This window comes from Vicia villosa, linkage group LG5 (assembly GCF_029867415.1).
Source record: "Vicia villosa cultivar HV-30 ecotype Madison, WI linkage group LG5, Vvil1.0, whole genome shotgun sequence".
NCBI lineage: Eukaryota > Viridiplantae > Streptophyta > Magnoliopsida > Fabales > Fabaceae > Vicia > Vicia villosa.
The window spans coordinates 152,310,529-152,337,795 of record NC_081184.1 but is presented as its reverse complement, the minus strand read 5'-3'; the positions used below and the strand labels follow the sequence as shown (position 1 = coordinate 152,337,795).

At 33.8% G+C, this 27,267-nt stretch overlaps 2 protein-coding genes and 1 non-coding gene across 3 annotated transcripts; 2 read left to right on the top strand and 1 right to left on the bottom strand.

Annotated features, from left to right (window-relative positions):
• The first annotated feature begins 3,351 nt into the window (after positions 1 to 3,351).
• On the top strand, positions 3,352 to 7,490 carry LOC131603248 (uncharacterized). Its single transcript, XM_058875547.1, has 3 exons — positions 3,352 to 4,076; positions 6,336 to 6,446; positions 6,916 to 7,490. Exons 1-3 carry the CDS (start codon positions 3,477 to 3,479, stop codon positions 7,021 to 7,023), a joined length of 819 nt encoding a protein of 272 aa, XP_058731530.1. The 5' UTR covers positions 3,352 to 3,476; the 3' UTR covers positions 7,024 to 7,490.
• A 1,680-nt stretch (positions 7,491 to 9,170) lies between these two features.
• On the bottom strand, positions 9,171 to 14,503 carry LOC131603247 (DNA replication licensing factor MCM6). The gene is made up of 18 exons (XM_058875546.1): positions 14,298 to 14,503; positions 14,040 to 14,189; positions 13,797 to 13,922; positions 13,458 to 13,620; positions 13,164 to 13,357; positions 12,859 to 13,054; positions 12,691 to 12,765; positions 12,115 to 12,344; positions 11,888 to 12,002; positions 11,430 to 11,504; positions 11,210 to 11,350; positions 10,921 to 11,124; positions 10,678 to 10,839; positions 10,534 to 10,589; positions 10,328 to 10,440; positions 10,121 to 10,246; positions 9,767 to 9,897; positions 9,171 to 9,678 (listed from the first exon to the last, which is right to left on the bottom strand). Exons 1-18 carry the CDS (start codon positions 14,372 to 14,374, stop codon positions 9,535 to 9,537), a joined length of 2,478 nt encoding a protein of 825 aa, XP_058731529.1. The 5' UTR covers positions 14,375 to 14,503; the 3' UTR covers positions 9,171 to 9,534.
• A 1,080-nt stretch (positions 14,504 to 15,583) lies between these two features.
• LOC131608395 (small nucleolar RNA R71) lies at positions 15,584 to 15,690 on the top strand. The gene has a single exon (XR_009285658.1). It is a non-coding gene; the product is annotated as a small nucleolar RNA R71 (small nucleolar RNA).
• The last annotated feature ends 11,577 nt before the right edge of the window (positions 15,691 to 27,267 follow it).

Below are 27,267 nucleotides of genomic sequence, written 5' to 3'. Positions count from 1 at the left end.
TATTCAACACAATTTAATCCACCTAATTTTCAACATTCAATTCAACACTCCATTACACCCATTCAACTACTTAATAAATTATTCAACATGTCCATTGTAAATGGTCTTACACATATGCAAATTTCTCCTATTTTCACTCCTTAAATGATGTTAAAGTACTCATAATTTTATAGGTTATTATCATTTTACCCTTGCCATATAGGTCATTTCTGATTTACCCGTTTAAAAAAAATTTAAAAAAAAAAAACAACCTTGTCATTTCAAGATTCTAACAATTTAGTCCCTAAAGTCAAAATTCGCAGTAAAATTTGAAAAAAAATCTGCAGGAAACCTACAGTTTTTCCTGCGGATTTTGATTTTAGGGGCTAAATTGTTAGTATTTTGAAATGACAAGGTTGTTTTTCAAAAAAAAAATAAATTACAGGGGTAAACCAAAAATGATCTATATGGTAAGGGGGTAAAATAGTAATAACCCTAATTTTATTGACAAATAGCATAAACTACAGCTAAGAAATTGTATGGAAGTTTTCTCCAAATAAATATACACTTTTGGAGATTAAAACATAGTCAAAATTATATATATTTTTTTTTAAAAAAAAGAATTAAAAAATAATTTTTATAAAAAAATAGTTTCAAATTTAAGTAATTTTTTGAAAATTTAAAATTTAAAAAAAAATAAAATATCTTAAATAATATTTTAAGAATAATTTTTAATTTGAAATTATTTTTATAATTTTGAAATTATTTTTATAATTTTTAAAAAAAAATATGTACCATTATAAAAATTATTTTCAAAAAAGAAATAGGCACTTAACAGACGAAAGAAAATAATTTTTTATTATCTAAAATTATAGTAAAATATTTGTTTTTGCTAAAAAAAAAGTTTTAACAATGATAGGTGATTGTTAAATATGTTGTGTATATATTTTAAATTAATATGAAGATGTTAAACTAATGACTTATCACATATTACAATGCTGCATAAATCATAAGACTTTCCTTGACTAATGGAAAAGTCAATAGTAGTTATAAGTCATTTATATAATTAAGTAGTGTGGATGGAATTATATTGTAAATGTGGCAAACAAAATATGAACAACAAAAAATTGAACATTAATAAAAAATTTAAATTTTACAAATTACCATTTTTTTATTATTTTGTGAATGATTTTTTTTATCAGTGCAAGTGTGCAATATAATATCACTTTGTCAAAAAAATATATAATATTTACTTTTTTATATAAACAAAATTTTAAAAAAAAATATATACACGTGTAACTCAATTAATATGACTTCTAACTTTTATAAAGTATTCAAAATTTAAATTCTAAAACAATTCTACTTTTTTAAAGAAAATATCACTCTCTTGACTAATAATATAAATTTTGTGGATGTTATTTTTAATTTTAGAATGATATTTTATTTTTGTTTCTATTGTTATTAGAAAAATTTTAAAATAAAATTTCAATGGTAAATTTTTTAATGATCCTAACTACAATGTTAATTAATTTTTTATTTAATACAAATTAATAATAAAATATTTTTTAATTTATAATATATTAAAAAAATTTAACACTTTACTAAAAATGTTCAACTGTATCTAAATAGAGAACATGAAAAAAATAATTAAATGAATTTGTAAAAAAAAAAAACATAAAAACTATTTTATTAATGATAATAATAATATAGAAGTGAAAGTATTACAAAAGATAAAAGGTAAAAGGTAAAAGGTAAAAGGTAAAACTGAAACAAAATTCATTGATTAAGAAGTAGAAGTATTACAAAAATTCCAACATAAGAAAAGAGGTTACTCGAGTAAAATACAACAAAAATAGAAAATAAACTCCTAGGTGGAAGGTGTGTCTTTGAGTGAGACCTTTGGTTGGACAAATTTTCTAACAACTTTGACAGTTGAAGTCGCCTCCTTGGGAGATGGTGGTATCTTTATCTCTTCATCCCAGGTTGATCCCCCACAAGTCAGTTTCTTCCACCAGACGGTCATCCACCGCTACCATGAAATAACCAAGCTCTCCAAGGTCAAACTCGGGGTACAAACAACATATTGCTTCGCTTTCTCAAACCCTTGATCTTCGATTATGAATCCATCCATACAGGCATCCTCAAGGTCCACCTGGAAACTATCTAAATTGGCCTCTATACCAACAATATTGGCACTTTGACTTTGAAGGTTCGTCTCAAATGTCTTCCTCCCCTCCAATAGTTGGTCTTTCTTTTGCCTTTCCCAGAGGCAATCTTAGTCCCTGTCATTTCCTTCTCGGGAGAAATTATCCTCTCGTTAGTAGTAGTTAGTATTTTTTGTATCTTTTCTATATTTTTTTGTTCAATAATAATAAAAATTAGGCCCCAGAATTTAGGGGCCAATATTGTAGCGCAGCCTGCACATGTTAATGATTGGGCATGTGAATACTATAATTAAGAAAGTTGAGGTTTGGATCTTGAGAGCTTGTCCCTCTCAAAGTCTTGAGTCTGAATCCTATTAGATGCTAACAATCCTTGTGTCGAGCTAGTCCATACAGAATTTTGCTCTGGCTTTAAACGGGAGGCCTGCTAGTGGAGGTGGAATTAGTCCTCTTGGATTAGTCGGTCGCAAGACCAGATACCAAGATTTAAAAAAAAGTAAGAGTGTGACCTATATTAGTTTTACCGAGACTTGCGATGGAGTCAATTGTATTTGTGCTTAGGTAGGGATGACAATGGAATTTTAGGATGCTTAGTATGTATAAAGTGATTGATCTCTCTAACCGTGTGGTCAGAGTATATATAAGTTTGACCCTTTAGAAAAAGCAGTTATCACTGCGTTGGTTCTTCTCCCTACCCGCATTGCTAGATCGTGAGGATATGCGAACTAGTCTCCCCCCTTTAATAGAAGGAACGATTATCTTATGGAATGGTGGTCGTGTTAGTTACTTTGCCTAATATGTTGTCTAACGCGTCTGTACCAATTTTGAATATTGCATAGGTTAACTTGAATCGGTTGAGGTAGGTCAGACACTCTCACGCGCTGTCATGTGACGACGCTCCCTCGTGCCTTCTACCCTCTTGTGGTGTTTTACGCGCTGTCATGTGACGACACTCCCTCGTGCCTTCTACCCTCTTGTGGAGTTTTTGGATTGATTAAGAGGTAGACCGACCACTTTTAAAACTAATAAAATCATCTTTATTCTAGGAAACTATAAATTACTTGTATAACTAAAACACTTTAATAAATCAAGTAAAAAAACTTAGGAACTATAAAACACCTTAATACTAAATTTTGTAGATACATTGTTAATTAATTAAAGTCTACAAAATGCAATCAATGAGATCAATTCATCCAAACCAAAGCCGCATTCCATAGTAGTAAAAAAATGCTGAAAATCATATATCGATGATATCAATACTCCAATAATCAAATCAATGTTTCTTCTTCTTCTTTTCAAATCACACTAACACTCTCAAACTTCAAACCAAAAAAAATGTTACTCACTCATCACCTTCATCTCCCTTTCACACATTCACCTTCTTCATCTTCAACTACTTTCACCACCCCCTTCCGCCCCTTGCACCTCACCACTCCAATCCTCAACCTCAAACTCCCACCCACACCCCCCCGGTTTACTTCCTTCACCCTCCACGCCGATTCATCCCGCCGCCAATCCCAACCCTCCATCTCCAACTACGTCGTCGCCAATTCCATTTTCGATTCCGTCATCGACTCCTTCCTTTCAGTGCTCGAGTTCCTGTGTCTTCTCTCTTCGCTCATCGTGTCGGCTAACGTCGCCGTGATTGCGCTGTGGAAGAAGGAGTTGTATGAAGCGATTGGGAGTAGGGTTGCTCCGTTGAGTATGTTGTTGCTTGTGGTTGGTGTTTTGAGTGGCGCGTTGATTAGGAGAAGGAGGGATGTTGTGATTGAGGGAGTTCCGGTGTCGAAGGTGAGTTTGTTGCCGAGGATTCAGAAATTGGAAGGGGATATGGCTAGGTCTGCTAATGTTATTAGGATTTTGTCTAGGCAGCTTGAGAAATTGGGGATGAGGTTTCAGCTTACTCGGAAGAATATGAAGGAACCAATATCTGAGGTAATTACTCTCTTTTGTTTTACTAGTAGTAGTTTTGTAATTTTGCGACAACATTAGAGAGAGTGTTCGGTAACATCTATAGTAGAAAATACGCGTGAAACTAGACTTAGGTCGTTAGAGCATGGGCATGGAGAGTAAAACGGTGAATTGTGTAGTAAGGAGAGTATAACATTGTAGGGTAGTCTAAAAGGTAGAAGTAGAGGAAAACTTTGAAAAACTATAAGAGGAATTATTAAGAAAGATCTCAGGATTAATGAGGTGAATAGAAATATGATTTTTGATAGAATATTATGGAGTTGTTTGATTTATGTAGCTGACTCCACTTAGTGGGATAAGCTTGGTTATTGTTGTTGTTGATTTGTTCGTGTGTAAGATGAATTTTTTAGTCAATTCAGAGCTTGCATTGAAATTGGTGAATGTTTGATTCAATTTTGGTAGAGAGAAAGGTGATTCTAGAGTCATAAAGTTTATTATGACATGTTTAGTGTTCTCGAGTAGAATTGATATTTTCTTCATAATAGATTGTTAAATGCATTTTTTATAAATGTATCTAAACGTAAATCTTTTAATTAAAATCATTTTTTGTCTCCACGGAATCAAACACATTCAATATAGTTTTAACCAATGGAAAAGGTCTAGTGAAATGAATACCGGATAGAATAGGATCGTATAAGTGATTTCATTCATAGAGCAATGTAAGGATCGTAGATGTATTGCACGATTGACAAATGACTAGTTTAAATAATCATAATATTGACAATTTTGTTTTCGAAAGTATAGTGTAAATGCGTTGTATGTTTGTGGGGTTTTATTAATATATGTCAGCTATTCTAGTTCTAGCTATGTTAGGTTGTTAACAAAATTAAGGTTCATGGGCAGTTTTGGCAGCCCTACGTTATAAAATGCTTTACAAAATGACCTCAACAACCTAGATTTGCAACCAGAAACACTTGAATTAGAAAGTATACAGAATTCCAAGTGTGTATTCATGGGTTCGTCATCAGATTCAGCTCCATGGTTGTAAGTTGTAATTAAGCACCAATTTCCTACAAACATACTAGCTTATAGATAGAAGCTCGTAAATGTATGATTTTATGTCTCTAAACAAATCACTTATATGAGTGCATTAGAACTTGAAGCATTGATGCATCTCTCAATCTTGGGTAGTTGGCGCAGAACGACTAACCACAAAACTGCTTTAGGGAATAGAGCCTGATGCATTATTGAAGATATAGATACAACTTACAAGACATATATAAATGATAAAAAAAAATGAAAGATTACCCAAATTTAAATAAATATTCTAACTGATGATGATAAAATCATAGTTATAAGCTAAAAACACGAGGGGGAAAAAAAGAGAAGTCATGAAGAAATAAACAGAAAACTCAGAACACGGGGAAAAAAAGAAAAACAGGAAGGAAGAGCCTTTGCAAGAGAACAAAGGATGGGAAGGGAATTAACCTGTGTGAGAACTCATAACTAGATTATAGGGATATGTGAGAATACTGAAAAGAAGACATGTGAAGACAGTGAACAGAACATAGTACGTGAATAGAACAAAGCAATGGGCTTAACAGAAAAGGTGGGCTTTGGCTGAAAATGTGGTGCTAGCTCACTGGTAAGAGCTTAGCCTTGTAACCTCTAGGTATCAGTTCAAATCTCCTCGGGGACAGTTGTAAAATGGTCACTAGTGTCACTTGAATTAATACAAATTTCCTCCCTTCCCAAATTTTCTTAAAAGAAAAAAGACAAAAAACTATGTATCAGGGGATTTTGTGCTGAAACAGAGAAGAGAATAGTTAGTAAACAAGAGTTTAAATGATTGAATGGTCAAACAATGGTTTCAAACCTTGTGAGTGTTATTCTGATAAAAAAAAACAGGGGAAGTTATGAAAGTGTCCCATAAGAAGGGGAAGTTGGAAAACAAATGAACTGGGTACAAAGGGTTTTACCCCCATTCACTAGAGTAGCCACTGCAATTGTGAAATGTGAATCTGTGGAAAAATTGACACAATCTGGTTTCAGGAGCATGAAGCAAAAACTCTCCGGGATGCAGATCATGTACTGTGATGTCCTCTGGGGATGTCGTATACTGTAATTCATTTTTGTTGATAAAAGATAAGATTTACACTAACTTAATATTTATTAGTGCTCCTTAACCTTAACATTTTGAGTGACTGGTTGAAGGTTGATATACTGTTTCAATGTGAATTAAAAAAGACTGAAAAAATTTAATTATTTGTTAATTTCTTGTAGACTGCTTCTCTCGCACAGAAGAATTCCCAGGCCGCAACAGTATTAGCCATGCAATCAGATGTTTTAGAGAAGGAGGTCCAGGAAATTCAGAAAGTCTTACTAGCAATGCAGGTAGTCATTTCTCCAATGTTACATAAACTCTGCACGACAGAGCACTCTTAAAAAATCTAATGACACTAGTTTGTTAGTGGGCTTTAAAGTTTTACTAGTGATGCAGGTAGTCATTTCTCAAATGTTACATAAACTCTGCTCGACAGAGCACTCTTAAAAAAATTGAATGACACTAGTTTGTTACTGGGCTTTAAAGGTTAAAATTATTGTGTGACTAGCATTCATGGTCTGCAAAACTTTAGAAATTTTAGAAATTTAACGGTTTACCTTTCGTGTGCTTTAGAAATTTTATTTTGATTCGTTTACAGTATTAATCACCCACACAACGATATGACATAATGCTATATTCTGAATTAAAATGTTTTGCAAACCATGAATCTAGTATTCTCTTGAACATTTTATTTTCTAAAATATTCGTTTTTTATCATGGAGTTTGATTCGTCTTGATTGTATTTGACCGTTTATGTAGGAACAACAGCAAAAACAACTCGATCTCATTCTTGCAATTGTGAAGCCAGGTAAGCCATGGGAAAGCAAGCAAGTTAATGAGGTGAATCAGGAGGTCCACCAAATTTGAAGCTTGGGTACAAATTCCAGAGTGATGAATCTTAGCGAAACATTCTGATTTATGATGTGCACACTGAATCATCCATCAACACACAAAGTCAAATTACCAATAATTTTATCGGCACAGAAATAATTATTACACGTCTTCTAAGGGCACCTCAAGGTTCCTGTTGATACAGGTGAGAAGAAATTAATCAATGAGTCAATTCAATCTAAGGGGAGAATTTACTGAACTCTCTGATTTGTGGTAAAGTTCGGGAACGTAATGTTGGTTCTTTGTGTTTGTGCATGTATTTTCATTTCAAGTTTACAAGGTGCTCATCATCAAAACTTGTCACAGTTCACATATTTCCTCTGCTCTGCTGTATCAAAAACATATGAATATATAAACATTGGTGTGGAACATACTTTGGTCCAGACCCTTTTTGTTTTCAAAAATACCTTGAACCCAAAGTGTTCTTCTGGCTGTTTTTTAAACTATTTCAGTTGTTATAATCTGAATTTGGTTTGGAAATACTTCATAGGTTTTTTATATCTGGATATGTATTTCTATATTCTATCATTATTGGGTACTTTTTAACTCTGAAATTTTACATATGTTGCATCTTTATATTTCTAAATTAATGATGTTATACCAAGGTGGCAAACTTTATATACAATACAACACTAACACTTTAAGCATGACATATTCAATATTTTTTAATACCATATCATTATTACAAAATTTATAGATTGAATATTATAGTATCATAGATTATATGTATACAAATTATATTAATTAGAAATTATTTGATAAAATGTTACATATTAACAATTAATCTTTTATTTTCTTTTAATAAAAGAATAAGTTTAAGGTCTTGCTCCAAATCTGAACTCTTTAATCTTTATGTTTTTTTAGTGAGTTTGTTTTAATTTTTTATAATTGATTTAAAGTATTACATATTTTTGTTCAAAAGAATATACTATTTAAAAAAAGTTTTAGATGAAAATTTAATTTAATGGTGGAGAAAAAATGAGATAAAAAATCTGGGCTAAAAATTGTACAGGAGAGATGGCAGCAGAAGAAAAGCATGAGAGGATATGTTAGGATGTGACTCTGTGAGATAAATCAATCTATCAATTATTCGTCTTAATTATGTTGGGTTTGCAATAAAATTTTCAAGATCAGAATATAGATTGTGGATTTGATCATTGGAATTGAAGTTGGTTTGGTGCCAATAAACATATGTTCTTACTATATGTAGTATCGACATCTCTGAAAAGAGGTGTGATTACCTTTAATTTATTTATTTTTTAAAATTATTATTAGTGTCGTCGTGTCAGTGTCGAAATCGTTTTTTTTAATGTCTTTGCTTCAAAATGTCCTAAACAAAATTCAAACAATATTTTCTTTTACATAGAGAAATGCCTTTGGAGGGTCTTGGTATTTAAACAATATATTCTTTAAAAAAAGTTAATACGAGTCCCAAAAATATAAGTTAATAAATTATTTATAAAAAAAATTCTTGAAACACGTGCATTCAATATGTTGAAACTTTAAATATGATTTTATTATATTTAATTTTTTCTAATTATAATATCCTTAACATGTATCTTGTGACACATGTTAACATGACCCATATTCTCTTACATAGAGATATGACTTTGGAGGATCTTGCCTATCAGATATATATTGGTGTGGGTAAGGACTAAATTGTCTACATATACTAAAATAGTATTGAAAGAAAGATATACTTCTTGATAAATACTCCAATGATAGTCAGATTTAGATTTGATGAAATCAAAGTTAATAATAGTGGAAGTAAGCTAGGACCCCGTCCCAAATTTAATGGAAAAAATCCAACTTAATTGGATGCAGAGAAGGAAAACTCTTTCCATTGTGAATGGATGGTCAATTGTTACTTCCTTAGCGAAAATGTGGTTGTACAGAGAGGCGGAGCAAGGAAATTTTAGATTGATTAATATTTATTAGAATTATACTCTTTATAAATTGTAATTCTTAAAGGACGCATATTTCTTCTTTTTTTCTCATTACCGTTATAGTTTCAAAGTTGGCTTCTATTACACTCAACTTCCAACTCAATTGAAAAGAATTTCTATGTAAAAAAATTCTTTTTGAATGCAACATTGAAAAGAATAGTTAGAATGGCCAATCCATTAAAATTGTTCAGAACTGGAATTTAATGTAAAATACGTATAAGTCTTCCCGCATGTAATTGAAGTCAATAATATTACAAATACCATTTACTGTCTAATATAATGGACACATCGTCAATCATTTTAGTAAATAGAAATGGTGAGAACCAACAAAATAATAGATGAAATACAGACTGCTGGTTGGCCCTTTGGTTATACATAATCAGATGCAGATGCATTATTAGAGCAACATGCATCAGTTTTCCTGCATTACTAATACAATCTTCAATAACCGGCTTGCAGCCCAGAAACAGCCATCAACTCGCTGTAATACTGGGACTGCAAAATGAGGTGATTTCCAGTTTCTTTCTTCAATACTAGGCTATCAGTCAATGACATAATTAGGAGCTACAGCCAAAATTCTATCATTTCTAGCTGCAGACTCGGTTTGCTCTGCACCAGCAGCTTCTGCTGCTGCTTGTCTACCATCATCTACCACTATCAAATGCCCCTCTCTTCGAATTAAAATCTACAGTAAAACGTTTGATATAATTAACATGTCTGCCTACAATATACTTATTTCGTTGAAAGAATAGTAGTATAAAACAAGTATATACCTCTATAATTGCTTTAATTTGGGAAACTTCAGTTTTAGCCTCCTCTATAGAACTGTAGTTATTTTTCTCATTTTGCTGGTCTACATACCATTTAATCAAATCTCGTTGCCTCATCCCAGCCAACTCATTTCCTGCAATTAACAAGCCCACAGATAATTCATATTTCAATATGATAACATTGAGCACTTTGTAGTATTCCTAACAAATGTTTATATAAATTAATGTAAGTCAGGCCAAGGGTATTCAGAATTTGAATATATTTAAGAATTTAAATTTTACAGAGCAATGTAAATGATCAAAACTTTGAAGTATAACAGTGTTAAGATATTGTATAAACAAGTTTCAAGTAAAAACCTTGTTGCACTGCAGTCTCCTCATGTTGTCTAAGACGCATGACAAGGGCCTTGGTAATCCTCTGAAAGTATTCATCAGTTACAGTTGATTTCTTTCTTTGGGGGTTAGATCCATCCGCTGGATTTTCTGCAAAGTAATTAAACCTATGAATAATTAAATTGCATCACATAGATGACTGTAAGGCATAATTGGTAAGAGACACCTCACCATTATCACCATTAGTTCCATCAACATCATTGTTATTTCCATCACCACTGCCTGCTTCTCCCTCCCTATCTTGATCTTGAAACTCAGATAGATCAATCTCACTGGACTCCACTCTGCAAGGAATAAAAAGTAAAATTGGTAGTTAGTTATGGCAAAAAGTTAGCTCCCAAAGTAGAAATTTAAAACAGACAAGAAATATGCCCTACCTTATTATAGATGTTTGCAGCAGTTTTACTGCTAAACGAACATGGCGAGGTTGTACCTGTAATAAAATCAGAAAATCATCTTTAGCCCAGGGAAGGAAAAGACATACAAATGCATAATGACCTGATCCTGCAAACTTTAAACACCTGATTATCCAAATGACACCGTGCAACGGCCTCCGACAGCCTGATTAAAGCCTCCAACTGCCTAACTGTCATACGATATGCAACCCTACTGCCAGGATTTGTATCAGCCCTACGAAGAGATACATAAGAGTCTACCAGTAGTTTTCTTGCATCTGACGTTAGCTGCATTAATCAGGTTAAGTGAGAAATAAGCACAAAGGTAAAATTAGCCCAATGCAGCTTGATCATTAAAAGTGTTCAAACCTTAGGTTTAAGAGTTTTTGCATAGGCTATATAACGCTTCAGTTCTGCGGTAGTGAAAGTAGGAGCAAGAGCATCTTCACGCTTTTGATGAACCCGCACAATGTGAGAAGCTATGTGGTAATCTGTAGTATCGTCTGGGTCATCAATCATGATGTATACAAGATCAAACCTTGAGAGTATAGCAGGTGGAAGGGCCACATTGTACTGGAACAATAAAGGGGAAAAAATTAAATTAGGCCATGTTGTACTCCATAAGGCAATTAATAGCCAGATTAGCAGAACATGTTACCTTCAGCGGCTTAGACTTGTCATACCGTCCTCCAGCGGGGTTGGCAGCGGCAAGAATGGAAGTGCGAGCATTGAGTGTTGCTTGTATTCCTGCTTTCGTGATACTAATAGTTTGTTGTTCCATAGCCTCGTGAATTGCAACCTTTAATGGAATCAAATGTGAGATATATATAACCCAGTCTATAACATTTAAAGCCAGTCGAAAAATGTATGCCTCTTACCTGATCTCTTATGTCCATCTTGTCAAATTCATCAATGCAGCAAATGCCATTGTCAGCAAGCATCAAAGCACCAGCCTGAAAACGAGGTCTTACATAAGAAAACAAGACATGTTTCTTAATACCCACTCCTTTGGAATTTGTTTATAACCAAGGGAATTCCTCTACAACATGCAATTTTTCTAGAATGCTTAATTCATAATTTCCTGCAAGTACTTTCAACCCAACGCAGCTCTAATCCTATTATCATGCTTTGTCAAGTAATTGGGACAAACAATAGCATTAGTTTTATCTAATTAAAACTAGGAACCATTAGGGATGTACCAGTTTAAATTTGCCAAACCAAAGACACAAAAACACAACTCAAGATAAATAATGGACATTTTTGAACAGTATGAATTTCTAATCTTTTTCCTAGGCTAATCTATCCAGATGCTTGTATTAAGAGCGCAGATATTGACCTCAATACAAAACTCCCCAGTTTCTGGTTCCTTGGCAACAGTTGCAGTCAAACCAGCAGCAGATGATGATTTACCAGATGTGTACACAGATCTTGGAACAATGCTTGAAGTATACCTGAAATGATAACCATAAATAATCCATTCAATTCGCAATGATAACCATACATAATCCATTCAATTCGCACAAACCACTGAAAGTGATCAAAGAAAAAGAGAAAGGGTAGTACTTGAGAAATTGAGACTTTGCACAGCTAGGATCTCCAACAATACAAACATTTATGTCTCCTCTAAGGCTGATGCCTTCATGAGTAGATTTATGGACCCCACTCATAAGCATAAGAAGGATTGCTCTCTTAATATCTTGATGACCAAAAATAGTAGGAGCAACACTCTCAACAAGTTTTGTGAAGAAATCTGGCGTGTTCCTCATTTTTTGAACTTCATCCAGTTCCTGTTGCTGTTAAACAAACAGCCAAATACAAGGCTCATTATTTTCTCAATTATATCAGAAGAGTTGACAAATAACATTATGTATATGCTTAGAATGTGTGCTAAAGAAAATTGAACAGGTTAAGGACAGCAGCTAGCAATGAACAAAAAAACCAAATTTGACCAGAAATAATCTCATACTGTTGATAAATATAACAGGAATGGTGATCAACCTAAATTACGTGACTTGATAAAAGCAATCACAAAAATATTCTAAATCATAATATAGGTAAAACCAGTCGGTCACAACAGCTGACAATATGAAATCAAAATCAGATGGTGGCATGACAATGCAGAGGTAGTATTCAACTTACAGAAAATAGCTGATCATCTTCCTCTGAATCCTTCTTCCTATTCCTGATGTCTATTTCTCTTCTACCATCACAAATCTGGAACAGACCATTCAGAAAACACATCAATCACAAAAACTAAAGTTACATCATAAAAATTAAAGTACCAATAACAAAACACAAATAACCAACCTGAACAGAGTTGGCAATAAAAGCTAGACGATAGGAGAGGTCTCTGACTCCCAGAGCCCTAAGGCCCCTCACACCTTCATTTCCAGATGAAGAACCCTTGCGTTGAGAAGCTTCCCTACGACACTCTGATCTCTCTCCGGGGGATGCCAATGCCAATATATCAGGTATGACAATTACAGTGCCAGTAAAAATCACGCTGCGAAGGGACAGTGTAGTTTGGTTATTGAGTTGGTAAAGTCTAAAAAGTAAACATTTCAATAAAATTTAAACATTTCAAGCAAATAAGGGGGCAAAAAGAGGCTCACGTGTCACCAGCCCTAGCATGTTCGACAATCTCATGACGGAGAATAACATCCAATGACCTAGGCAAAGAGCCCGCGGGTATCTCTTTGGAAGTCTCCTGCATTCTGACCCTTTGCCAATCAGTAAATTTGCTCTCTTGGCGCAGCAGAGCCCACCTTGTTCTATTGTTACAGGTGGCATTCGGACAGATTGTTGGCTGCAGTGGCACAAATAGAACAATCATTTAAAAAAGTAATGAATGATATATAACATAGTACTAGTACTAAGTATGAAAAAAGTAACAGACTAGTAACTACCTCAGTATACTTGAATTGCTGTTCAACATTCTTTATAACCCCACCACATTCAAGACACTTGAAAGTCCCTTGGAGAAGCTCGGGTCGAACCTCACTTGTCCTTGTTACCACTCCTGTTACAGATACAAGCCTTCCAATCTCTGATGTAGCCAACTCTCTTAACCTGCAGGTGTATAAGTTCAGCAGTGAACATCTCATCAAAAAGAAACTCTCAAACTTAATTTTCAATTGCATAAACATACATACAAAATCACAATTCCACAACCTCCATTCTGAATTTAAAAATAAGTTAAACTAGTATTAACATAATAGGACCAAAAATTGAAGAAAAATATATACCTCTTAACAATTGGAATGTTATAGAACGCAACATTGATGTCCTTGTTAGGGTTATCGTCGGATATAAAGGTTGGCTTGAGCTCCATAACGAACCTCTTGCAGGCATTCTGCAAGTAAGGTTCAAACCTATAATCATCAACACAGAAAACAAGTGTTAGTATCCTAAAATCCCAAAATAATAACAAATTTTAGGGTTTCAACAACTTCAATAAAAATCTAAATGAAATGAAATGTAAAAATAACCTCAGATATTCATCGGAGATAGCTTTCTGAAGAAGATCACTGAATCTGATAACATGCTCGAAATCAATGAACATGGTGTTGGACTCGTTAGCTCTCATCACTTCAATCTCTGCTTCGTAATACAGTTCATTCCGTTGTCCGGATCTAAAACTGTGATTCAACAAAACAGAAACGGTTATTCAGTAAATCATTACAAAATTACAAAAATTGAAGAAGGAGAAGAAATTGAAGAAAACGAAGAGGGATAGAGTATAGTACCTTTTGAGAAAATCTAAGAAAGCGTTCTCAACCCTAACGGCTTTCTCATCGACCAAGTAACCGCCGAAAGCTTCCATTTTCGCTTAACCAGTTGAAGCTTCTGAGAAATGGATATAAAACCCTAACCTCCACTAGGTCTCTGAAGTTTGGAATTTGATTTCACAGTTCTTCTTCTAGCTATTCCTAATGAACACGACCAGTTGAGTGGCGGGAAATTATACAAGGTACCAACGTCTTCCCGCCAAAAACACAAGGGCTTGTTGACGGGCCTAATCTTCACGGCCCATTTTTTAATTTTTGTCGGCCTATTAGGGTTATCAACTTTTTTTGTTGGCCCACTATGACTCTCAACTAGCAAGGGAATTATATTTGAGAAGTTTCTTTATCCACCCCTAAAATGTGTGCGGTTTATTAGAAATTAAATTTTATTGTGGTTAAATTTAAAGGACATAATTTGTTTTAAAAATAATTATAAATATTAAATATTTAATTTATAACTAATACTACTATTTATTATTTTCTTGAGGTAAAAAAACTAGAGAAAAAAGAATATACACTGACGGTTTAAAATATTTTTACACTGTCAACTAATAAGAGGCATGTATTCTATCATATTATACTTTTATTTTTAAAATACTGTTCTGGACTGGGTATGTGGTAAGCTCACTGTCGGGCAGAGCCCAGTCCCGCGTAACTGCAATGAAGGCCTAATAACGATCTAAATGTATGTAGTCGTTGGCGAGCTTGTCACCCACGTCCCCATTCAAGGGCACGTGGCCAACTGCCGTCCGAAAGAACCGGTCCTCCACCTCCCGAGGTTCACGAGCAGTCTTCTATTTTGGGTTTGTGGATTCAGCTCAAAACAGAAGACCTTGGTCCAAAGCTAGGGTACTATAAATACCCTCTTTCATAAGAGGGTCGGTGATTCAATTCATTCTCTACTTTGTACTTACTCTTTTCACTTTGAACCTCACTTTGTCATCGACTGTCTTTCAGGTACATCCCTCCTTCTCTTTTGGACCGACCACAGATCGAGTGTTGCAGGCCACTGAATATCCTTCTGATCTAGGCCATTAACTTCGTACATACCTCCATTTGTTTCTTTTTTCTCTACTGATGTTCGTTCAGTCCCTCATTGATAATGGTTTTGTGCCATGTTCTCTATGAGTGCGCATGCATTGGGGTATGGTTTGTTGATTAATGCACCTCTAGCAGCAGCGTCTATGGTCATCTTAGTGTTGTAGAGAAGTCTGTTATAAAAGGTATGGATGGTCAACCATTGTTCTAATCCTTGGTGTGGACATGCTCTTAATAGATCTTTGTATTTTTCCCAAGCGTCAAAAAGAGATTCACCATCTTATTGGGTAAATTTGGTTATTTGGTTTCATAGACCAACAATCTTACTTGGTGGGAAGTATATAACAAGAAACACTTTCTTCAAGTCATTCCAAGTGGTGATTGAAATTGCTGGGAGGGAACTTAGCCATGTCCTTGCACTATCTCCGAGGAAAAGGGGAATAAACGTAATCACATTTCCTTAGGAGGGACACCATTGAATTTCAATGTGTCATCTAGTTGGATGAACACTTTTAAGTGTTGGTTTGGATTCTCTGTTGACAGACCGGTAAACTAGTTTCATTGCACAATTAGCAATAGAGTGGGTTTCTGTTCAAAATTTTAAGTTGCGATTGCAGGGTTCACAATACTTGAATGAGGTTCCTCGTTAGAAGGTAAAGTAAAATCCTTAAGTGGTTTACGGTCTTGTTCTTTTGCCATTGCTCTCTTAATTCGTTGGAGCAAAAGTCGTGCACATGCGTATATTTATGGTTCTTCTGTTGGATCTACTAAAGCTCTGGTACAGCGAGATCTTCACATTTACCGGAAAAAAGGGTGCCTTAGTATAGACGGTGTAATAACAGGGTTATGATATTTGATGCAATTGGTCCCCGACAACAGCGCCAAAAACTTGATCGCGTGTTTTTGCAAGTATACGAAGTGTATCAGAGTAATATAAAAGTTTGTCGAACCCACTGAGACCTAATGGATAATATATCGTTTTTTAATGAATTCAGGGAAATAGTACTCAAGCGTGGCTTTCATTGAACAACAACACTCTTATTATTTCTAATTAGAATTACTTAAAGACCAATATTTTCTACCTTGAAAAAGAATTAATTGAACAGGAATTGTCGCTCTCGCGTATTGAAAACCGAATTTTACTTTCTAATTTTTACCGTGGTTGTCACGTTCCACAGTTGCGTACTGCGTTAAAGTAGTAAATCCTTTTTTAAAGAAATTAAAGCTTTTACTCAGTTATAAAGTAGTTTTGATTGGAAAGTTTTCTTAAAAGGGTTCCCGACATATGCTCGGATAACCGGATGTTAAACATATGAACGCTTAATAGTTTTTAAAATCACGTTCTAGAAATATTAACCAAAAATAAACTAATTTTATTCTTTAGTACCAGACGGCCTTCGATCTTACCCGACATGTTCACGATTTTACTCTCGTAATAAGCAATCAAATTAAGTTTAGAAAAACTGTATTAAAACCAAAACAACCCTCAGTTGTAATCCTGAAGAAACAAAATAAACAGTGTCGTTGAATCGACGGTCCTCAAATTCCAACACTTAAGAAATTAGTTTGACATAATTGCGGTAAAAATAAAAGCTTTTGTTTGAAATACGGAAGTAAACATGATAAATAAGAACGTGCGATAAAATAAGCGTGCGAAATAAAGTAAAGAAGACAAAATATAAATAAAGTTGAATTAAATAAGAACTTGCTCCAAGCGGAGGCTTGAATCTGGTACAGTGAAAATAAACTTCGATTGAAAGAAAATGTGAGAAATAAACTAATTCGGAATGTAAATGCGGGATGATAAATTGATTCAAAATAAAAGTGCTCCAAACCCGACACAACAATGCGATAATCCTCCAGTGTGAAGAATTAAAGCATTTTGAATATAAATTTGTGCCTAAGTTGTACTAAGTTTGGATGCCTATAAAAGTGAAAAGTAACTTATAATGCTTAGAAACCCTTAAATATGCCTTGGCGGTTGCTGAATTCGTGTGAGGAAAGGTAAGGACTAGTGGAGAAAATGGATACCAAGCCCAAGTCCACTTCTCAACTTCCTTAAGAAAAAAACAAAGGGTGGCGAACGCCACCCCCTACGGTGAACACCATCTTCACAAAATGGGGAAGACTAAGTCTTCCTGATCGTTAGTGGGAGGAACACGCCGCTCACCTCTTGGCTTTCTCCACAATGAACGCCATCTAGAACACCTTGAGTGCAAAATAATCATTTTCCTTCGTTTTTCGTCCAGTTTGCTTTGTTTCTTCGCGTAAACCTCTCCTAAGGTCAAACACCTAAAAATAGATAAAACACCAACATAATACTAGAAATAACAAAAAACAATGGTAAAACATGTGCAAATCGAGTCAAATATGTGACGCGTTTCAGTGTTATCATAGTCATCAACAAACGACCAACCGAAGATACATGGAAATTGTTGGAGGATCCGTACCTGAAAATGGTATAGATGAACTATTAGTAATCGTGTAACACACCTCTTATGAAAATGGTACTAATGAATTATTAGTAATGGTGTATCACGAGTGTTATGAAAATGGTACAATGACAATCAATAATGCAAATATATTACCGTAAATAGTGTGCAAGTAGTTGTCATCTATTTAGTCTTCCAAAGAGAACCTTCAGCTAACTTTGAGTACAGATAAACCAAACAAACAATCCCTCAATTGTACTCATGAATTCGCTCTAAGTCAATGAAGTATATAAGGTGAACCACATTAACGTAATTGACACTCTTTTCCACAAATATGGTTGTGCCAACCAAGTACATAAGGTATGACATCAATACTCATGCTCTAGGATACATAATTTGTTTATCATGACCATTGGCCTCCACTTTTGCAGCCATTTGGTGTTCGTATAGGTTCTCCAAAAATCCAAATCTAGCATGACACCCTATTTGTCTTCCAACCCTTAAGGGCATCCTCTGGGTCAGCTCCCAAATAGCTCACCATCATCTTTAGTGCATCAAGTCTGGTCATATTGGAGCGGTTTAATAATCTTTCACCGATAGGAAGATGTAGCAAATATGACACATCATCCAGTGTGATGGATCCAGGTAAACGGGTACTATGTTGGTATGATGTTAATAGGGTGGAAATTTTATTAATTAATCTGTAATATTTATTAAATTCTTCTAACATTATTGAATGTTAATGAATGGGATTCTTCGATACATCGTATTTTATAATATAGATAGATACTTCGGATTGAATATTATGACAGGATATATATATATATCAATATTATCAAAAATATGATTTACAGTTATGTTTTGACTTATAGTAAATAATTGTCAAAATTTTAATAAGATTCTCTTTATTAAGCCAATGTCGTATTTATATGCTTTTCTTAAAGAAGTGATCTCACGAATTTAAAAAGGCTTAAATGCACTTTTGGTCCCTGTAAGTTAGCGAGTTTTTGATTTTCGTCCATGTAAGTTTTTTTGTTGTCTGAGTCCCATAACTAACTTTTTGCTTGCAGTTTAGTCCCTAAAGCCAAAATTAGCAGGAAAATCTGCAGGTTTCCTGCGGATTTTGATTTTAGGGACTAGAAGGAACGCAAAAGTGAAATATAGGGAGGGACTCAGACAAAAAAAACTTACAGAGACGAAAATCAAAAACTCGCTAACTTACAGGGAATAAAGGTGCATTTAAGCCATTTAAAAAAATGATCTTATTTAGTTATTCTCATGTTGCATTTTGTCTTATTCCATTTATTATAATATTTTAGGAAGAACTAAACAAACATAGTAATAAGACCCAAACTTCTCAATTAGCTCAAAAGACACAAAGTCATATGCTTTAGAAGGATGACATTCATTCCCAAGTAAAAGGACAAGAGGGGACACATGTGTTGTAAAGGCAATATTCTAAAACCTACAAAACCAAAAGGTTTCTTTGTCTGAAAATCAAGAGTTGATGGATGAACTTAAGAAAATGCGAGAAAGTCGAGAGAGAACAAATGTGTTTATGGCAAATATGATGTCAGTGATACAAAATCTATTATTTCAAGAAGATGTGAATGTTATTTTACAAGCTGCAAGACATGTATATTACATTTTACTATTCGAGTTCATATTTTGAATATTATGAAAAAATATTTATTAAGTTAAGTTTGTAATTTGTTTTATTTTATTTTCAATAGGCTACAAATACTTTTAGAAACTACTTTTATTTTAGATATGTTTGTGTTTTTTTTTAGCATATATTTTGGCGATTGTTATTATATAGTTGAGATTACTTTTTTATTTTGATATGTTTGTAAGACTTGCTATTTGGACAATATAATTGAAATTTTGTGCGGTCCATATATAAAGTATTAACAAAATTTGATAATAAAAAAATACAAATTATAGGAAAAAAATTTGTAAAAAAAATAGACATATACCAATGGCTAATGTTGCCTTATACCAACGAAAATATAAAGTGGATAAAATTATTAAATAGTATAATTAGTCGTTGCTATAGCCTTCGTTGGTATAAGATATTGGGACGGAAAACTGGTGTTGGAATAGAGAATTATAGTTGACGGAAGTAAATGTCCGTTGGTATAGGGTTTTTGACCTTTACCAATGGTTTTTGGACCCTTACCAATCAATTTTGTCGTTGGTACATGTCAAATTTCTTGTAGTGGGACATCTCACCATGCAAAAGATGAAATTAAGACGTCTCAAATTGACATCTCTAATGAAATTTGACAACATACCATGGTTAATAGTAGTATAACCGGTCATGCATAAATCTCGTAGCACAAATAGTTGCATGGAGTCGTGAAATCACTGCTCCTCGGGTTGTTACAACCTCACAATCTTCCTACCATGGTTGATGCATTTTAAAGCATCACGGTATTATAAAAAAATACATCATCATTAGAAAGTTTGAATATTATAACATGTGTGTTTCAAAGAATGAGTAGAGATAAATTTTTCCTCTTCGTCCCACACGTGCCTAGCATCATGGTCCGCATACAAAGGCAGTAGTGATGTGTCATACGAGCCTCCTCCAAATTCCGTAAGAATGACATCATCGACAACATATGCATCAACCTAGATTGTCGAGGCTTACGAAGCAACAACAAGTGACACATGCCTCCGAGAAGACGAAGCCAGAGACACCTGAACCCCCATAAGTTGATGCTTCCACATCAAATGAACTTGAACCGACTAGTGGTCGCATGGGTTGGTCTATTTCCCTGAACAAATGCATGTTGAGACACTCTATTATGTCTAATCGTTCTAGATTGCCAACCATGTTATCGATGATTAAATCATACAAACCAAACAAAGCCAAAAAAAATCAAATCCATATGAGAGACATTCAAAATCAAAACAAATAATGCAGACAGATAAAATACAAATGTGCACTTCAGTATTTCTGGAAAATCAAATTTTGAACAAATACGAAAGTGCACATTTGTAGTTTCCTGCAACTCAGAAAACAAAAATGACAGAAATGCATGACACGAGAATGGGACAAAATGCAATATAACAATCTAAAATGAATGTAACTACCTAATAGTAATGTGGATTACACAATCTAATGTTCTTATTTCTTAATGCATGTAGAGAAAATTAAAAATTTGGATTGAAAAACTTACCGAATGTACATCTACGAAAGTTGAGGGCAAAATATGAGGTGCTTTCGAATGTATCTACAAAATGAAGGGGCAAAAATAAAATTTCGTATGATGTTTAAGAGATTCATAAGGTATGTTGAAAAATTTTCTTTTTGGACAGGGTTAGTTTGATACTTCAAATAATGTGCTTGAAAACTCGGCTGTTAGAAGAAAAAAAAAAAAGAAAAAGAAAAAAACAAATATAATATTAATATCTCTCACTTTCATCAAACTATGCATTCCTTCTATTTAGTATCAATTTTTTTCGTAGTATTTATTTTGTATAATACTATGTATTAAAATATAGTTTCTCAAATCACATATTTTCATTTAAATTAGGGAGTTGTGAAGAGAAAAAAAATTGTAAAAGAAAAAGTAACATATTTGGCTTATTTATCATACAAAATTGCAATTATTCACTCCCCAGCCTGTGGTCGCAATCCTCAAAATTACAAGTGCCACTAAACCCGGCGTTGCATGTGAATATAAATTCACAGTACGTACTTTTTAATTCAATTATTCCAAAGAAAAAAAATACACAGAGCAACAAACTGAGTAAGAATTTGGAAGGTACATAATATTAATAGTGATACTATAGACACAATAACACAATAGAGGTGGGGTGAGTGTCATTGTCTTTAGCCCAAATTAATAGTAAAATAATTGTATCAATCCTCCATTGGAAAACTTAGGAGAAAATGAAGTAAAGAAAAAAAAACTTAGAAAAATGGAAAATATTAAATATTTGCAGACACATCATTTTCATGGTCTCGAAGAATGGTAAAAAAGATGAGTACGTATGGTCATTCACACAGTCACTATCCTTTCTTACCTTCTCAGTGCAATGTCGATAGTCTAATTGCAGCTTTGACTAATTGAAGAATCAAGATACCTTGAAAAGGGAACCGAAACAAGAATAGTTACATATGCTTTTTAAAGACTATTTTGTGTGAAATGCTTTGTTGATGAGAAATGTGTTTGATTAGTTTTGGAAATTTATATCAAAGATGGGTGCGTCTCAAGATGATTGATAGTTGATACCCTTAATTTGTGCATGCATCGGCTATAGTATATAGGAGGGCTATACTAGTATAATGTTGAGGTGTTCATTGGTTCGGATAAATCCGAACCAAACCAAAATCCGAACCAAATCATAATGTTTAGGTTGGACAATTTTTCAGTTCGGGTAAGAACCGAACCAAATCAATGAAATTCAATGACAATTGGTCCGGGCATTGAATTTTCAATTTTTTACCCCCAACTCCAACCCAAACCAACCATAATTAATTATCATAAAAATTTCTACCAAACATTCAACTTTGAGAAGAAAAAAAAAAAGTAAAATGTCGTATGTGGACAAGTTATGCTATTTCAATTTGTTATTAGAAAATTATTACTATAATGTGGTAAGTGAGTATAGAACTATAAAACTCATTCATTACCATAATAACTCAAGTGACTAGATATAGATTCAAAAACCTTTATATTACATATCTTTTTGTTAGATATTTTTGAATCTATTAAGGAAAAATTATTAGTCTAGTATTTACAATTGAACACTATTAATACTATATTTTTATATTATTATGAAAAATTAATTTCAGTAAATAAGTTATTTTTTTCTAATATTTTTTCATTTTTTATCTACCCGATCAATCCAATCCAAACCAACCCGTTGTTTCTCGGTTCGGTTCAGTTTGGGCTTTATCGCAAAAAATTTCAAATCCAATCCATTTAATTTTAATCGGTTTGGGTATCGGATTTTCTCAAAACCAAACCAAACCGGCCCGCGAACACCCCTAGAAAATATACTCTATTCATTTCACATTAGTTGTTTTTCACACTTTTCAAAGATAATAATTAATAGTATTAATTTTAACAATATTTCAATGCACCTCGTCGATCTCTTACACACCGAGCGAAATTTCAATTTTACCATCAGATTTCATAGATGTATTTCCGAAAGCACCCTTATTTTTGAAAAAATGTGTTTCTTTCCATAGCTACATTTACGGAAGCCAGTAATTTCAGTTGAGGAAGTCTTCCGTAGATGTATCTACGGAACGTGGTGAAATCAGAGTGTTCTGTAGATGCACCTACGGAACAATCTGCTATATTTTCAAATCATGTTCATTTCACTCCAAAACTCAACTTTTATTGGAAAAATATAAAATTAAAGTAATGCATTTTAAAGAAAATAGTAGATAGACCAAAAAACATACATCGTATAAATAATGTCGGTCATAATGTCGAATACATCATCAAAATAACATAAGTAACATACATACATCATCAAAGAAATACAAAAATAAAAATAGAAATACATCACTATTGTGTGTGTCGGACATCATCCTGTTGCTCTCCTCTGTCTTTGGCCCCGTCTCCGCGTCTGCGTCCACCACGGCCTCTCCTAGCTCTGCTTCTAGCATCAAGTGTCCCACCAGTCCTGGCACGATTTCTACAGTATAGAAATGCCTCATGTGCCAGCCTAATCATAACATCCACCACACGCCTCTGCGGGGGGTGACATCTATGAAGAACCCTTAGCATCATCCCGGGGACTCCGTGTTGTTGTAGTAGACGGGGAAGGCCCCTCTACTGGGATAGATAGAGAAGGCCCGACTGGAGCAGGTGTAGAGACTGGAACAGGAGTAGAGAGCCACTCATTTGGGACAAATGCAGAAGGCCCGACTGGAGCAGGTGTATCAGGTGGAACAACAACTCCATCAGTGACCTGAGATACTACACGCACTCGTTCACGCCGCACGGATGCGTGTTGTACATTCCTCCCATGTATATCCCTATTTGGACCATGAGTCATAATGTCTGCATTGTGATAACATCTACTTAGCTACTATGTATCCATACATAAACAATGATTTATAAATAAACAGGAAAATGAAGAGAAAAAATTACTTTTTCCGTAGATGCATCTACGGAAGCACCTTAGTTTCAAAATGTATGGTGCTTCCGTATATGCATCTACGGAATGTCCTAACGTTCATCTCTTTCAGAGGTGCGTCTACGGAAGACACTGGAGCTTAGAAACGCAACGATGGCGTAACTCCACTATTCAGTCATCCAAAACTCTCATTTCAGTTAATTCGATGGTGCGTAAGAAACTCATAGAATATGATGAGAAATTGTCTTAATTTTAATAATAAAATATATTTATAAAAATAGTTGATGGAATAGTTAGGTGGATAAAAATACGATAAATAAAAAATATAAAAAATAAATTAATAAATATTGTTTTGATATTTTAAATAGACAAATAATATAGATAAAAATAAAAAAGAGAACCTATTTTAAATAATTTAGGGTTCAAAAGAGAGTAAGCCTTACATATAAAATATATTAATATTGATGTTTGTTTGTTAATTCAGTATGTCTACAAAAATGTCTAGACATATGTGAGAGAGGACAATCTTTTCATTTACCATCAATGAGTTTTTATAAGAATCATACAAAAATCATAACAAATCAAACTCAATAGTTAAAATGGACAATCTCCAATTTCACTTAATCCACGATAAATTTACTCTATTCAAGTTTTTTAAAATGTATCTCAAATTACAAATTGCTCTCAATTTATAACCCCACTCTAGTGTTTTCTAACATTACATTATAAAGAACTTGCAAAAACCATTTTAAATAGAGAAAAGAAAACAAGCATGATTTGATTCAAGTTAACTTATACGAAAAACATTATAACAAGATTCAAATCTATTTACTCTAATATAAGGGGTTTTGCCAACACCCTATTTTTAAAAGATTATATATGCAAGTTGCATGATCTTAAATTCGTCTGTTTGTTGAATATATAATTCTATGTTGAAGTAATATTTGACAGAGTTTGTAGTAACTTTAATTGTATTAGACAGAGAGTTGAATACATCAAATAGTTAGTGAAGTATGTAGTTGTCGAAATATGTTAGACTTAACATTTGTTGTGTAACAACTGAGTTAGTTAGAGTTTGTTTGGTGAACAAACAAACTCAGCTATAAATAGGAAAGTACTTCATTGTTGTAAACAAGAGAGAAGAAAAAGGCTGAGTAAAATTTCTAGTTGAAAAACATAGAGAAGCTTTGTACACTCTATTCCATCTTCTTCCCCTTTCTCCCAAAATCATAATTTTCTCTCTTTCTTTCTTCTCTCTCAGTTTATCTTCTCTCATAATCTTTGCGTAGCAGAATAATCTTACTATAAAGGAGTGATTGAAACACTCGAGTGAGGAGTGAAGAACAAAATGAGTGATCAATCAGAAAGAATGATTCTTGTTCATCAAGATTGATTTAGATTATGTCAAAGATTGGGGTTAATCCAACATATGGTATCTAGAGCATTGACTGTGATTCTCGAGAAGCATAACACGATGAATTATCTGAACGGATATTTTCTAGCAAATCCTTCAAGCCTAAAAGATGATAATTGTTACAATTGGTGTGCAGATGAAGGTTTTCTTGTGGGAATGTTACAGATAATAAAAGGTTACACCAATTGGCGAGAATGTTACAGATAAATAGAAGGTCGCACATTTGAGGAAGAAAGATCATAAAGCTCTCTTTATAATTCATCATTGCGTTGATCCAGACAACTTTGAGAAAGTTAGTGATTTAGACTTAGCAAAGGAAGCATGAGACATCATGGGAAAATTGTTTGGAGGTGCAGAGAAGGTGAAAGAGGTGAGGTTACAAACTCACAAAAGAACAAATGAATTGCTTCAGATGGAAGAAAGTGAAAATGTAAATGATTTCTTTATTAGGGTTACGAAATTGGTGAATCAAATTAAGATGTATGGAGAAGTGTTGACATCAAGATCAGTTATTGCAAATATCTTGAGGTCATTGGCTCCAAAATTCAATCATGTGATAGTAGCCAAGAACCGAAAGATTTGTTAAGCGTGTCAAAAGAATAGCTTCAAGGGACACTTAAATCTCATGAACAAATGATGGCTGAAAGATTCGCATGCAAGGAAAAAGTGATGTAGCTATGCAGGCACGATCAACAAAAGAAAAGAAAGACAAAGAAAGATGGAGCGGTAACAAAGGTAGATGAGGTTACAACCATTCAAATGGCAGAGGTAACCAACAAGAAGGAAATTTGTCAAATCAGAGAAGACCCTCAAACCAAAGGAATCACAAAGATGGTGTTGCAAGTAGAGGAATAGGTGGTGGAAAAAAACCTGACAAGAGTCACATTCATTGTTACAATTTCCAGAAGTATGGTCATTATTCTAGTGATTATCCTAAAAACAAAAGAAATCAAGAAATTGATGCAAGGCTTGCAAACCACGAATAAGAAAAGATGTTGCTGATGGTCACAACGAGAGATGAATATATATTCAAGGACCAGTGGAACTTGGACCCAGTATGCTCGTCACACATGGCTAAAAGGAAAGATTGGTTTGTTAGAATGCATCCCTCAATGAAGAACAAGGTGAAATTTTCAAATGACAATACCCTAGCTATTGAAGGTGTTTGTGATGTTCTGATTATGAGGGAAGATGTCAAAAGGTCAGTAATTTCTAATGTATTTTATATACCAGGCATGAAAAGTAATTTGCTCAACATAGGACAATTAATCGAGAATAATTACTAAGTGTCGATCAAATATAAGATAATGAGACTCGAATCAGGTGGTAGATTAATCTTGAAGGCACCTCTGTGATGGAGGAGGAAGCCGTCAAGGAGACTCCGGATATATGTTGATGTTGGGTTTAATGTTTCTTTTTATCATTTTGTATAATGATGATTGAAAACAACAATATTATAGAGTGGAAGTGTATGGGTGTTGCTGAGAAAGAATTTTTCAGGTTTAGCAAGTATTATAATGATATTTATAAATCTGAAATTATTGTTTTTATGGAAATAAAATGTGATCCAAAGAAGCTTTATAAACTGTTAAATAATTTGGGCTTCCACAAATTTGTTTCGGTGAACAATACAGGTTATGCGGGAGGGATAATCTTGGCTTGTAAAGAGGAAAGTTTAAATGTTAATGTGTGTTTTCAAGATGAACAATTTATTCATCTTAAAATAGCCAATAAGCAAAGGTTAGAGTGGAACTTTAGTCTGGTGTATGCTAACCCTAATGACTATAAAAATAAGATGCTTTGGGATCAGTTGAAAAATTTGGATGCTAATGTAACACTGCAGTGGCTTGTAGTTGGAGATTTTAATGATCTTGCCTTTGCCAATGAAAAGAAGGGAGGTGTTTAAGTCTCAACCAGAAGATGTAGTAATTTCATAGAAAAT